This window comes from Pinus tabuliformis, chromosome 8, assembly GCF_031772625.1.
Source record: "Pinus tabuliformis cultivar Carrire ecotype Pingquan chromosome 8, CPIR1, whole genome shotgun sequence".
In the NCBI taxonomy this organism is placed as follows: domain Eukaryota; kingdom Viridiplantae; phylum Streptophyta; class Pinopsida; order Pinales; family Pinaceae; genus Pinus; species Pinus tabuliformis.
The window spans coordinates 1,574,165,333-1,574,181,412 of record NC_142294.1 but is presented as its reverse complement, the minus strand read 5'-3'; the positions used below and the strand labels follow the sequence as shown (position 1 = coordinate 1,574,181,412).

At 38.3% G+C, this 16,080-nt stretch overlaps 1 protein-coding gene across 2 annotated transcripts in view; it reads left to right on the top strand.

Annotated features, from left to right (window-relative positions):
- LOC149242043 (uncharacterized) overlaps nucleotides 1-13,498 on the top strand; it is a 285,674-nt gene extending 272,176 nt beyond the window's left edge. Inside the window, exons 7-9 of one of the 2 annotated variants that reach the window (XM_089374136.1) lie at nucleotides 11,232-11,586; nucleotides 12,829-12,929; nucleotides 13,065-13,498. In XM_089374136.1, coding sequence (XP_089230262.1) covers nucleotides 11,232-11,586; nucleotides 12,829-12,908 — 435 coding nt within the window. In that variant the 3' untranslated portion in view covers nucleotides 12,909-12,929; nucleotides 13,065-13,498. Of the gene's footprint in view, nucleotides 1-11,231; nucleotides 11,587-12,828; nucleotides 12,930-13,064 lie in introns of those variants that run through there. The other variant, XM_089374137.1, reaches the window with a different exon arrangement.
- Nucleotides 13,499-16,080: the final 2,582 nt, after the last annotated feature.

Here is a 16,080-nt window from a genome sequence, read left to right as displayed (position 1 = left end):
TATCGGCAAATATCGGCAAGCATAAAAATGCATAATATATTCATTTTTTTCAGATTTCTAAACATATAAAGCAATAACAACATGAACTAAACACATTGGCACATAAATATGAAGAAAACACTGATATATATGATGTCAAATAGAAATGATACATCAAACTTCAAAGGCGATACCAAATCCTGCTGATCCCTGATAGTGATAAATTGATAATTGTCCAATCAAGGACTCAAACAAAAATTAAAATAACATCACATATCCTGCTGATCCCTGATAGTGATAATTGTCCAATCAAGGACTCAAACAAAACAACATCACATATATAAAAGTTTAAAAGTATTTCATCATCATGAGTTATAAACTTATATGTAGCAAAAGTTGCAAAACAAATAAAACTAGCAGCTATCTATCTGAGACCATTGGCCTCTCCCTAGCAGCTTTCTTTCTGTCTTGTTCAGCAATTGCTTCACGAGCTTTTTGTATAACCTCTGCACTAGAAACCATACAAGGCATCACATCTGCTGCATCATATGCAGAGAGTTTAGCCAGATGGTATTTCAATCGTGTAATCCCTCCTGACATCTTGGTCCCACACAAGTTGCATGATATATATGCCTGATTTGCCCCACCAACAACCTCCCCATACTCCCAAAATGGGTCCAAGGCTTTTGGCATATTTGACATTTGTAGTGAACTAATTCAAACCTAGGGCACAAAAAAAACAAAAAATTGGCATTAAATGAGTATAACTATACAGTGCCCAGCAAACACTCAAGAAACTATTTTAATTTTTAAAGCAACATCTTCATGTTCAGAATTTAAACAACAAAAGCAAGCATAAAAAATGCATAATATATTCATTTTTTTCAGATTTTTAAACATATAAAGCAATAACAACATGAAATAAAGTTTAAACACATTGGCACATAAATATGAAGAAAACACTGATATATATGATGTCAAATAGAAATGATATATCAAAGGCGATACCAAATCGTGCTAATCCCTGATAATTGTCCATTCAAGGACTCAAATGTGGAGAACCAATACAAAATAACATCACATATAATAATAAAAGTATCTCATCATCATGAGTTACATGTAGCATAACAAATAAAACTAGCAGCTATCTATCTACTGCCCTCTCCCCCTTTTACGGGAAAACATGATGGGCTGTTTGTCAGGCCTGCCCCTAGTAGTAGAAGGCCCTGACACTGCCTCTGCACCGAATGTCAAATAATGAGTGATAGGCATGGAGCTATGCTCTCCTATATCTATAGCAAATGGTGTTGATGCTGATGCTCCCGCAGTGTCCTCCTCCAGCTCCTCCTGCTCCTCCTCTAAGTGCTGCTGCTCCTCTGACTCCGAGTCCTCCTCTTGCTGCCCCTGCTCTAATGGATCATCTGCCACTGGCTCCTCCAACCATGAAGGTGACTCCTCCAATATGGGCTCCTGAGACTCCACCCTCCACGGAGACAATACATCAATATTGTCTAAGGAAATGGCATCTGGATCCACTGGTGATTCTATTTGCCTCACTCGAAGTCGGATGTTGTAATGCACATACACCAAATCGTTGAGGCGTGCGAACTCCAACCTGTAAGAGTGTCAAAAAAAGTAATGAGTCTTGACTCTTGACTCTTGACACTTGAAGGTCATAAATTAAAAATTAAAAATTAAAAATTACAACAAGTGTAATTGCTCAACTGAAGGCTTGAGTTCAAAGTTATACCTGTTGCGCTTTTTGGCGTGTATTTTCTCAAATACACTCCAATTGCGCTCACACCCTGAAGAGCTACATGTTTGACTCAAGATTCGTATAGCCAAATTTTGCAAATTTGGTACCCTTGCACCATAGCTTCGCCACCAAAGATCTACAACAAAATAATGAAATAAAAAATTCAAAAACTTAAAAGTTAAAAGTTAAAAGTTAAAACATAATTAAATTCAAATTTCTAATTTCTAATGAGTGATGACTTGTCACTTACGTGGCATGAAGAGGGCCCTTTCCTTAATGGCATCATCAAAGCCAAATAGGCCAACACAATCCTGATAATTATGTATCTCGCGGCTGATTTTGCGACGAAGCTCAGAATCAGGTACCATCCTCTCAATACAAGAATGGAGCCCTTCCATCACCTCGCCATCAAAACGAAAATTGCATTTGTATGCAAATGCAGGGTTGAGGAAGAGTGCTGCTGCATGAATGGGTCGATGAAGCATTCCTGTCCACCGACTATCGATCACATCCCATAACATCATCTGCCTATTAAGGCCAACAGAACCCTTGTCTGCATAATAGGAACGAATGGCCTCCTTGGCCCTATCCATGCCCTCATACAAATAAGGCATTGCAGGCTTCTCTCCATCCACCAATCTAAGAACCTTTACTATAGGTTCGCTAACTGCACATGCTTCTTGTACTCCACGCCAAAATGTCTCAGAGTACACCATTTTTTCAATGGCTCTCCCATCAGGTCTCCTGCTGTATCTACAAGCACGCCAATCATCAGACACAAACATTTGCTTCAACTCGAACTGACATCGAAGCAAAGACTGAAGAGTAATAAAGGTTGTGGCAAAACGTGTGATGGCAGGACGCCGCAACTCCTTGTTTTTAGTGAACCTCCTCATAAGGCTAAGAACAAAAGCATGGTTATAAATAAACTTGGGGATGCTCCTAGCCATATCAACTGCCTCCTTGATGAAGGAGAGTTTCCCCATATCCTCAAGCAACAAATCAAGACAATGCGCTGCACATGGAGTCCAGAACAATGTGGGATGCCTCTCCATAAGCATTCTGCCGGCAGACACATAATTAGCTGCATTGTCTGTTACGACTTGCACCACATTCTGCACACCAATCTCCTGAATGAACCCATCTAACAACTCACATATCGTTGCTGCATCTTTGATATGTTCTGATGCATCCAACGATTTAATAAACATGGTACCTTTAGGACAATGTACCAAGAAATTTAGAAGGGTCCTACCCTTCCTATCTGTCCAACCATCAGACATCACTGTGCATCCAGTGACTTCCCATGTCTGTTTCAACTCCGCCAATCTAGAGTTGATGTCCTGTTTTTCTGCTTGAAGAATTGGCCCCCGTAACTCCTCATATGTGGCACTTTTGTACCCTGGGCCCACAACAGCAATAGCATCACACATTGGTTGCCAAAATGGATTGGTTTTTGTGATGCTGAGAGGTAAGTCGCTCCAAAAAATACACCTCCCCATGACTCTATCTGCTTCTTCCTTCTCCTTTTTTTTATAAAGCGATTTTATGCCAGGTTGTGCTCCAGCTCCTGTTCGTGGAACAAAAAATGATGACCTCGCATTCACACTAGCAGTAGCGCTAGCATGTGATGGTGTGCCAGTTGTGGAGCCCCTCCCACTATGGCCAGTAGGGCCACTACCCTGAACATCAAAATCAGGAGAAGATATCCCAAAAGATCTACCTGCACGTTCAGCTTTGTTTCTTTCCGCCTCTTCCTTCTTTCTGTCCTTTTCTTCAATTGCCTCAAGAGCTTTTCGTATAAGCTCCGGACTAGAAACTTGACAAATGCCAACATCATGTCCAGTGAGTCTAGCAAGATGGTATTTCAGTCGTGTAACCCCACCTGTCATCTTGTCCCCACACAATTTGCATGAAAGATATGCACGATTTGTCCCACCATCAGGGATCCCATACTCCCAAAATGGGTCCAAGGTTTTTGGCATATTTGTATTTTGTAGTGGGCTAACTCAAAAGGAAACCTACAACACCAAAAAAAATTTGGAATTAGTAACTTAATAAGTAATAATAAATATATAATATTATAAGTTTTTATTAAACTTATTATATTTTTAAATTCAAAATTAAATCATATTTTTAAATTTAAATTAAATATAAAAATGAATTTTTTTAATTATTTAATTTTTATTTTGTATTTATAATTTTATAGAATTGTCCATAGAATTTTTAAAGTATTAAATTAATAACAATAATAAAAACAAAATTTTATTTAAAATAAAATAATTCATTTTTAAAATAAAAAATTACAAATACACCTCCAAAATAAATCTATATTTATTATTTATAATTTTATAATATATATTTTTGAGTTAAAGTTTAAAATTTAAATATATACAGAGCATTAATTTTAACATAAGTCGGTAATAAATTATAATAATAATAAGATTTATTTAGTTTTGAATCTTGATTATGAATAGGTTCACCGTTCTACTGTCTTTTTCAATGGAGATACTTAGATAAAGATTTGCAGCGCCACATATGGCGATTGCAGAAGACTTGCAGTGTCTTTTTTCTCTCGAAATCGTCCTTGAGATACACAGTATTATAAGTTTTTATTAAAAATAAAGACAACGATTACAGACTACAGTCTTCGTGGATTTGTCGACGGTTATATATATTATATATTATAGTGGTAGCGGTGATTAAAATTTAAAACGAAAACTGGTAGCGGATTGCAGACACTGTAGGTACTAGGGCCACAGACAGCGTGGTAATACGTTAACGGTTATGTAATATCAATATGTATTATGAAGTTTGAACTTTAAACTATATGCATTGTATACACTGCCATACAGTAAACGCAGCCGCACTGAACAGTGAAGAGTGTGAAGAGTCAAGACGATGTTGGATTCAATGTTCATACCTTTTAAGATTTCTTGGCAGCCAAACGGTAAACCCTCCTTCGCAGCACCGACCGGTTCCGTCTCACTCTCCAGCTCGCACGAAAACAGAATGACGGGTATCGAAAACTCAAAAACCTTTTTATAAATCGATAAAACCTAACCTGGCGATATTTACCCTGTTCTCGCGATTTTTGCTAAAATATCGCCGAAATTTCGGAATTCTCGCGAGAAAATGAAAACATGAAAATATCGCGATTTTTCTGTGGCGATATTTCGGCTCAGAGAAAATATCGCGATTTTTGCGAATATCGCCGATTTTTCGGCGATATTATCAACACTGGTCTACACAGCTACATGAGGAATACCATCCTCATGTTTAATCCCACTAGTATAGATGAGGTATCTATACAAGCTACTCATCTAGAAGCCAGAGGAAAGAATGGAAATCCAGAAGTTGGGGGACCATCCCAACCCACTGTAAGCAAGAGCAAGGAGAAGAGGAAGCAGAAGTGGAAAGCAAGGAAGGCTAACACTGCACAAAAAGGCAAAGCTTCATGCACTCACTATAAAAAGGAGGGGCATGATGATGAGCACTGTTGGATTCTGCATCCACAGCTGAGACCTAAGAAGTCCGAGGGCAAGAAGAAGAAGACTACTGCAGCTATTCAGAAAGATTTGGGGTCAAACTCGGGAGATGAAACAATCATTGCAGCCACAGGTATAAAAGGTAAGAATTCTGAAGCATCTACTAGTAATTCTGCTCAATCTGTTATTGATGAAGAACATGAGAGAAAAAGACATGAGCTTTTCCATATTCGAGTTGTTTCCAAAAATCAAAAGATTGATACTTTGTTTGAGAGTGGCTCACAATTAAATCTGATTTCTGAAGCAATTGTAAAGAAATTGAGATTAACAACTACACCTCATAAGAAGCCATACCCATTAGGATGGTTGAATGATAAAGCACAACTACAAGTGACTAGACAGTGCAAACTCAAGTTTTCTTTTGGGTCAACATTTGTAGATGAGGTTGAGTTAGATGTAATTCCTTTAGATATATGTGGAATTGTTTTAGGAAGTCCCTACTTGTATGATAGAAAAGCTATTTATATAGAGCTGAGAACAAGTATCTACTTGTTAAAAATGGAATCGAATACTTTGTAAGGGCTCATAAGCTCAAGAATAACTATACTCTCATCAACTCAGGACAGATGAAAAGAATGATAAATTCATGCAAACAATTCTTACTAATGGTTGTAAAGGAAAAGAAATTTGATAAAACCAATGTATTTGGGGGCTGTAATGCTGATCAACAAGCTGATATAGAAAAGATTGTTTCAGAGTATGATGTCTTATTTCAAGAACCTAAAGGTCTGCCACCCAAAAAGGGAATAGTACATGATATTATTTTGCAACAAGATGTTACTTTGCCTAACATTGGGATGTACAGGTTGTCTGCTTTAGAGAATGCTGAAATCAAGAAGCAGGTGCAGGAGTTGCTCGAGAAAGGGTTCATCAGGCCTAGCACATCACCATGTGGGTCACCCATCGTCTTGGTGAGAAAGAAAGATGGCTCGTGGAGAATGTGCATTGACTACCGAGCACTAAATAAGATAACAATAAAAAATCGTTATCCCCTTCCTCGCATAGATGATCTTTTAGATCAATTGAAGGAAGTTGTTTATTTCACCAAGTTGGATTTGCACAGTGGATACCATCAGGTCAGAGTTGCAAAGCAAGATGCATGGAAGACTGCTTTCAAAACAAAGCAAGGATTGTATGAATCGCTGGTTATGCCTTTTGGCCTAACTAATGCTCCTGCTACTTTCATGAGATTAATGAATGATGTACTCAGACCTTTTCTTGATGATTTTGTTATTATGTATCTCGATGACACTCTGATTTTTAGTAAAACGTGGGAAGAACATTTAAAGCATGTTAAGCAGACATTAGATGTTTTGAGAAGAGAAAAACTTTATGTTAAACTCTCCAAATGTGAATTTGGCAAAACCTCTCTAAATTATTTGGGTCACATAGTAGGGGGAGGTAAATTGAAAATAGATCCCTCTAAAGTGGCAGTCACTATAAACTGGCCTAAACCCCAGTCTGCTATAGAAGTGAGAAGCTTCTTAGGACCAACACAATATTGGAGGAAGTTCATTTCAAATTTTTCCTCAATTGCAGCTCCCTTACATGCTTTGACAGGATTGAACAAGGTGTTCCAATGGGGAGGCAAACAGCAGAAAGCCTTCGACACTTTGAAAGAAAAGTTTAGTACAACACCTGTACTAGCACTGCCAGATCTACAAAGACCATTTGAGATCCAAACTGATGCCGATGACTATGCCATGGGAGCAATGTTGACACAGCACGGTAAACCCATATGTTATCATTCTGAGACTTTTAATCCTGCAGTAGTTAACTATCCTACCTATGATAAAGAATTGTATGCATTAGTTCAGAGTGTGAAAAAGTGGAAACATTACTTAATGGGCAAAGAAACAGTAATACACACTGATCATCAGCCACTTCAATATCTACACTCCCAAACTAAGTTGCAACAATCAAGACATTACAGATGGATGGGTTTTCTACAACAGTTTCATTTAGTCATCAGATATAAAAAGGGCATACATAACAAGGTTGCAGATATGTTATCGAGACCCATTATAAATGCATCTACCATACTTAAGCATAATTCTATGCTGCATGAAAGCTACATAGAACAGTATGCTCAGGACATGGACTTTCAAGATATATATGCAACTTTGAGTCAAGGCAAAAGAGTAGAAGAATTGGACTATCATGTGAAGGACCAACTATTATATCATTGTGGGAAACTCTGCATTCCACGAGCTGAGAGAGTAAAGATAATTAGGGAAGCCCACATTTCTCTGATATCAGGTCACTTTGGGGTAAGTAAAACAGTTGCATAGCTGCAAAGGTTCTGCTATTGGCCGAAAATGAATGAAACAGTTTCTAGATATGTAAAGGGGTGTGCTATGTGTGCAAAAAGCAAGCCCAGCAACAGAAAACTAGGCTTATACACTCCATTACCAGTTCCTTCTCACCCTTGGGAAAGCATTTCCATGGATTTTGTTGGAGGACTGCCCAAATCTAGGAAAGGTCATGATTATCTGTATGTTGTTGTGGATAGATTCAACAAAATGTGTATTTTGATACCCTGTAGTAAACAGATTACAGTTGAACAAACTACAAAATTATTCTTTGAACATGTATGGGTTCATTTCGGATTACCCACTTCTATTGTATCTGATCGAGACACTCGATTTGTGGGGAAGTTTTGGTCAAGTCTGTGGGAAGTTTTGGTCATCCACAAACAGATGGCCAGACAGAAGTAGTTAACATGACGGTGATCCAGTTACTGAGAGGATATTGCAGCAAACACCCTAATCTTTGGGATGAACACTTGTGTTATGTGCAACATGCTTACAATAGAGCCAAACACTCTTCTACACAGAGATCTCCTTTTGAGACCTGCTTTGGTTTTGTATCGAGGTCTCCTTTGGATTTTGTCTTTGGTAAAGATACCATGGTTGATAGACACAGTGATGTGGACAAGGCAACTAGGTTCATTGAACAGATCCAGGAGATCCACCAGGCAGTACAGTAACAACTGGAAAAGAGCCAAGCCAAGTACAAGGCTAGGCATGATAAGCATCAGATGGAGCATAGTTTTCAAGTTGGAGACCAAGTCTGGCTTTATATCAGCAAGGACAGGATGCAAGGTGAAGGTAAAAAGCTAAAACCTATCAAGTATGGACCCTTCAGGATACTTGAGAAGGTTGGTGAAAATGCCTTCCGCCTTGAGCTGCCAACTTACATGCACATCTACTCAGTTGTAAATGCAGACTGTTTGAGGTTGTTTGAACCTTCAATGATTGAGGACCCTGAAGAGCAGAGTCAATTACCTTCTGTTGACGACCTGCTACCTGAATATCTTAATGAATTGTAGGAAGATACAGTGCTGGACAAGAAGGTAAGGACAACGCGCAGTGGACAAGTGGAATACCTTAGGATTGGGCTTAAAGGTTCGAAGCTGAGCAGTGCGAAGTGGATTGAGATTGGACAAGTGAGACAGCAGTTTCCTCACTTAGTCGATGCTTGAAGAAAACCAACTTTTGGTGGTCCAAAAGCTTTTTCAGTGAGAAGGCCGTGATCCGAATTGGATCCACAAAAGACTGTCGAGAACCTTGACTGTATTGAGTTGAACAAATCCTTGAAAATTCCAAAACAACGATCAAAGACGCCTTGAACTAGTGGCAATGGCCGCCAACATAGAATGACGAGGACCTTGGTCAAAGTGCGTTGACCGAGGCCCATGGAGACTGCGCAGGAGGTCAAAGCAGCCCCTGGGAGCCCCGGATTAGGAAAAGGAGGCGATTTTGATAGCGCTAATCGCGCATCGCTGGGCAAACAGGGCCAAAGTGGAAGAGCCTTAAGCACTTAGTCGCGTTGGCAGCTGGAGAACCACGGGTGGAGAAACAGAAAAGCACTAAAGGACAAAGGCGGGACCCGCGCTCTGGAAAACTGGCGGTATTGATCGGGGTGCCCTTGAACGGTAAGAGGTTTTGGAGGAGAGCGGAGTGATCCCACTCAGCGATCGACGCGTGGCAGCGAAGGTGAGAGAAAAACCGCCGTTGATTGCGCGCTATCGGTCGAGCAAGTCAATCGCGCTTAACGTGTCGGACGGCTGAGATTGCGCCTAATGGAGGAAGCAGAATCGACAGGGATTAGGCCGAGCTCTAAAGAGATTTGGAGTCTGTTTGACCGCCACGGTGGAGAAAGAACGCATACACGACGTAACGGAAGAAACGAACCGATGGAGCGTGCTGGCACCAGTTAGATGGAGACACGTGGCCACTGCCAGAGCGTTTGTGCTGACGCCGAACAGGGAATTCCAAGCACAGCTGCAGAAGGTGAATCGCCGCAAGCGGGAGAGGAATCGAACAGGCATAGGGATCGAATGACTAAAGCCATGAATAGAGACAGTCGGAATAGAGACAGAAGGGGAGACAGAGAGAAGAGAAGAGTTAATTGGAAACCCGAATTGAGAGGAGTCCAAGCAATTAAGAGAGACAGAGAACACAGAGAACAGTAAAGACAAGCAGAGGAGACAGAGGGCCGAGTTGACCACAGGCAACATCAAGCACCAGAGAGCTTGAAGATTAAAGCCTTCCCATAGAGGAATTTGTCCAGATCGAGCATCACAGTTGGCTCTTTCCACTGTAGACCAACGGTCACAGAGCTGGTAGGACGAACAAGAGTCTGTGTACTCCGAGTGGCTTGGAGAATCCAAGAACCACCCTGCCAAGCAAACCTACTTCAGGAGAACTCACATTGAGTCCCTGCATGTGTAATACTCTGCTTAAAGACACAATAAAACAAGGCCACCACTGAGAGCTGGACTAGAGATGTAGCCCTCGAGAATAGGGTGAACTCCTTATTAAAAATTCTTGTGTCTTTGTGTTGCTTACTGTGTTTCTCTTCTGTCTTTCCACTTATTTTCTGTGTATTGGCAATCTGATCGATCCGTTGTTTCAATAACATAGAACACACACACCAACACATGAGTCTGTAATACCTTTTGTTTAATAAATTTTCAAACTGAGGTCACTCATAGGGTGATTATCAGATCAGTAGATAGGGATACCTCCCTTTACCTTTTGGAGCTGGTGTAAAGTGAAGGGGATATTGTACTGAGGTGACAGGTGCAATTCCCATCTTGTTGCTCCAAGGTAGCACTTATGGTTGGATTTTGCAATAAGGTGCTAGTTTAGGCGGTCATAGGTGGCTGTAGTTTTAGTGGCGTAACACATGATCTTTCTAAGTTATTTGATGATGTTTTGTATCCTTTGAGAGCTTCGATCATATTTGAACACAATTGTAGTGTTGTTAGCTACTTTAAGGATTGGCTAAAGAGGCAAGTTCAGGGATGGGTGGGGACCTTAAAACTAAGTTACGAAATCATATTTTATGAATGAAAAAAAAGAGATAACCCTTTAATTGTCAATAATGTTCAACTTAGCATTATAGCTCCAACTATGCAAGACCATCTTAAGAAACAGAATAGCAATACAGGCTACAGCCTTAGATATTATTTTAAGTGTCTCAAATTAGTTTACCTGTGCTTTTCTTTCTCTTTAAAGGATGGAGTTTTGATTCTTGAAAGAGTCCAAAAAATTCAGATATGACTAGTGATTAGATTAAAATATATTCAAACCCCATCACAGTTCCACAAGTGTGATAGGTACTAATAGAACCAGTAAGGGATAAGAGGAGGAAGTGATTATTCTGGGTGCCTGATAGAAATATTTTGTGTGAACCAACTTTTCCCTGTTTCTTCCCTATGTTTTTCCAATGTCTAATTGTGAATCATATTTCTAGTATTTAATTGTTTACATTTAAGATCTTACTTATTTCAGTTGGTTTCTAATTTTAGTTTTAACATTATGCCGCTTGTTGTGTTTCTTTCTGATCTACGGGCATCAATTTTGAGTTCACAGTTGGACAGAAGAAATTTGAATTCAGTGATTGTTTATATGATGCAATAACCAAATAGATGTATGCAGGCTGGTGATAAAATCATTTTATCCATTCCTGGAGGTGAGATTATATCAATCTTGCTAAAATATGTGAGAGATCAACAAATACTGTTGCATTTTGAGGCACCAACACTTCTATTGGGTTGTCTCCTTAAGGAAGCTCTTACTTGGAGATTGAAAAGCTGTGAAGAAATTGGCCACTCTCAAAACAGAAAGACCAGCTTGCACAGTTTTCCAGTGGACCAAGATCTCATGGATACAAATATGACAGATGCTAAAGCAGTGGAAACAAAGAAACAGTTAGAGGTCATTCTTCCACGTGCTGAAGCATTAATGACTATTTGGAATGAAATCAAACTGCAGGATGCAAGAGATACAAAGGGTAATTTCCAATCACCTAGAACTATCCAATATATGTTACTAGTCTGCAGTATATTTTGATTCTTAAGCTTTATGTTTGACAGTAGAGCATACATGCCCAGCACAAGCAAGGACACATTTTCTTTATAAGTGATATATGGATTTTATATCTTGACAATATGTGGGTTACTTTATTATATTATCAAGTTGGCTTGTGATATTTTTCCAAGTTTTCCTTGTCCATGCTATTTTTCTTACTCCTGACATCTTTCTTGCACACTATGCCAACCAATATTTTGTTGGGCTTGATATGGCTTTATTTGTTTCAATGTATACATATCCTATATTTCTGTCTCTCTGAAATATTTTTGATATATTTGATTCAAGCCCCACAACCACCAGCCCCCCTTTTTAAGAGTCAAGACTCATGAGAATCAGTAACTCAGTGGAGTGATGTAGGCCATGCAGAACCCCAGTATCATCCTTGTTTATACTTTGGAAACAGGCCTTGAAGATTGTGTCAATGCATGAGGGTGTTTCAACTTTCAACCCTGCTCCTTTTTTTATGCTCATGAGAATCAGTAACTCATTGGAGTGATGTAGCGCATGCAGAACCCCATTATCATCCTTGTTTATACTTTGGAAACTGGCCTTGAAGTTTGTGTCAGTGCATGAGGGTTTTTCTAGCTCAGTGCGAGACCTTTTAAGCACAGGCCAGATGATCCTTGGTCTATGCATATGATCTGTGGCAAAAGGTTGCAATATTTTACTATAATCTTTAATTCCATGACATCTTATTTTTCTTTTGTATTCTTCAATCATGTTCATATATTTATCATCCGTTGGTAACTGCCATTCTAATGTATTTATAGTATATAACCACTAATTAGTTTGTATTTTTGTTGCAATTTTGATGATAATTGTGTATTCTATAGTGAGTTGATTTCAAGTTTATGAGTTGAAGCATGCCAATAAATGGATAGCCAAGTTTTTCTATAAAATCTAGTTACGTGCAAGTGTCTGTTGGGGTTTATTTTATGTTCATCTAGTAGGTTTATAAGATAAATGAATCACTATATCTTCAATATATGTGCTGGTATGCCTAATTTGCTTAGAATACCCTTATGTGATCTACCGAGATATCTGTTTAAATTTTCTCAAAGTCCCAGATGCCCATATGTTTCATAGTTTAAATGAACTTGATGACTAGGCAAGAGGTTTATTGTTCACTTCTCGATGTGTTTTTGGTTGTGTTTTCTCACAGAACTTCTTCCAGTGCTAGGAGACATTCATTCCATTATTAATGATCTTTTAAAACTTTATAGAAGTTATAGGGAGAGCTAGTGGCAGTTCTCTTCTCATTTGGTAAGTTTTCCATTCTCTACATATTTGGCAATAAATGCAGCTTTTATGATTGCTTTAATTTCTATGTTGTGTCTTCTAGCCATATTCTGTAAATGGAGCCTGATATTTCTTGTTTTGGGGTTGTTTTGCATGCAGAACATAGATTTTGGCCAAGTCGAGGAAATGTCCCATGCAGGAAAAGCTCAGCTGAAGAATATATGGTTGGCAGCTCAAACTTAATAATGAGTTTAGTCCGGTCTCACACATACTGGATTTATGCATGTCATGTGTAAGACTCTGTTTCATCAATTTGGAGCCATTTCAGAGCTGAAATAGTTGAAGAATATAATACATGCATCATCAGAATGTTATTATTTTGACTACTGTTTACCTGTTCTCTGCAAAAAAGAGATGAACGAATAGTGACGCATAAGACCATTTTCTTCTCTATTGACTGATTCCAGAGTGCCAGGAGCTAGTAATCGAGGATGAGCTTTTAGGAATGCAGATGCAGCTTGTACTTGTTTCATAAAGTAAAATTTGATGGTGAGCTGTGACGCTCAAGGCTCAAACTTAACTCCATACTTATAGGGCATCCATTTTCTCAATGTGACTTGCAAGGTCTGTAGCAACTGCTTAGAATTTGCATCCAGTTGACACCAGCGACTTGAGTGAACTAAAGTTGGAACTGTACACTACAATGTATTATGTTGACTATATATTTTGTAAATGCAGAATTTTCTTGTAAACCAGTTTCTGCAATTGGATTATATTTTATATTTTTATAAAAAAATGTTTCCCTAGACTATTAATCTAATCAAGAAATGTATGTATTTGGCATTGTATATCCCAAAAGAGTGGATCGTACGAAGGATGCCTGAACTAATTCAAAACAAGGTAAGCTTTCATATCAAAATCACCGAACACTACAAGAATCAAAATTACTACTTGGGCATACAATAACATTCAAGTTAATCCAATAACAATAAAGTCTAGCTTTCCTTTTAATAAATATAAATACTTAATCCAATAACAATAAAGTCTAGCTTTCCTTTTAATAAATATAAATATACTTCCAATAATTAAATCAAAGTCCTCTTGATTAAGGGTCATAACCCTTCCTCACAACCTTTCACCTCGTAACTTATCAATGTGTATATATAACATCACATTAGAGCATTGTAGATCATTTATCTTTTCTATTACGTTTTCAATACATTACTTAATCTATATGGATTATGGATTATTTTATGTTATGCTATGTATTTTGGATATTCAATTTGTGAATTAAGTTCATTTCACATGTAGTAAATGAACATAGTTCTTTTCATTGATATCAAAGCTTTGCTTCTGGTCAGGTCCTTGGTCACTCTTCTTATTAGACCTTGTCTGATATGGCCTTTGGCCATCGTATTAGAGTTTCTCTAATCTTTGGGTCATTGACCATATTAGGGTGTTGGGCATTAAAAATTTATGTACAAAAAAAGGATTAATTTGCTGCAAAAAAATCTAAAGAAAGATAGTATAGGAAAATATCCTTTCAAAGAAATCACCCTACCTATAGAAATTGAAATGCATCAATTAGAGAAAAAGTGCTTTGGGGAGATCAACATTGTCAGGAAAATAAGCATACCATTCAATAGAAATGGAGAAAAAATACTATTGCACAACACGTAGAATCATAGGACCATTATTATTAAGGAAGTCGAATTCTACAGTTACATTAGCAGTGATCAAAAGAGTTGCCAACAATTAAGGTTGCTAAATATGTAGGGATAGAGCCATCATTCTAAAACCTAGTTTTGAAAAAAATTGTGGAAGTCACAAAAATAGAAGTTCGAACAATTTACTAGCATGGAAGCATTGTATGATGAATAAGTGTTCACTAATCTAATGAAACTAGAGAAGTATTTAAACCTGAAAATCCAAGTTGTAGAGATAAAAACTTGTACAAATCCAATTGACATCACAGTTCAAAAGGATGCAAATCTAGTTGAAGATATCTTGTCAAAGTACAAGTGATGAAATAATCAAGTATTCTTACTGTTTTCGCCTAAATCCACACCTAGGTTAATGTGGAGAAAGTTTTTAACTCCACTTGGTTTGGCATTGGGAACAAAGTCTTGAGTTGAGTAGCTGTCACTTAAATTTCAACTCCTTCGTCTAAGCAAAAATCCAACATTTATTCGTCGGTTATTCGACTCATAGTCGTTGGATATCCGACACATCGGAGATATAATTTTCGTCAGTGGGATTGTGTCGAATAGTCGACACTTTTTTTAGCATTGGATATTTGGTGGGTTTGGCGTTGAATATTTGACACCAAAGTTGGCCAAAAATGTCTCATCGTCAAACGTTTTCGATTGGATTTGCGGCGCCAACATATGTCGGATTTACGATGGGCTAAACATCGGATATCTGCCGCCATAAAGGCCAAAGCATACAATGCTTGGACGTCAAATATGCGATGCCGTATTATTACAGTCCGACGAGATCTGATGGTTTGTTCTGTTGGTGTGGAGTTGGATGTTTGACAGTGTAGCGTCTAATAATCGACGCTATAATAAGTTCAAGCTATAGGCTAAACGTCGGATATCCGTTGCCATAGAGGCCAAACATTCTATGCTTGGATGTCGAATATTTGACATTGTATTATTGCAATCCGATGGGATTCAACGGTTTTTTTCTGTTGGAATGGAGTCGGATGTTTGATGGTATGGAGTTGGTTAAGGGACATTGTAATAGTTTAATGCGAAGGGAGTGTTATGGAACCGACTCATTCATCCGTCGGTACAAATTTTGATATTCGACGGTTTGTTTCGTCGGAATGGCGTTGAACACTGTAACTTTAACACTAAATATCCGACAGGTGCCAGAGCATTAAAAAAAAATTGATCCGGGGATTGATTGGTTGGGGAGGTGTTCCCCTGTGTCTTTGTCGGATTGGCCATTCACTGCCTTTTGATTTGACAACGTACTTATATCACTACAATGAGCGCTACCAAATCAAAAGGCAACTCGAAATAAATTTGATAAAATTTAAATTTTAGGACCTACGAGAGCTTATTTTAATGAAATATTTCCATGTGATAACAAAGTACAATTGGTGTTAATCCATGTATGGGATATGTTGTAGAAACTTTTCATTTCATTGTCTTTAAAAAAGAAAAAT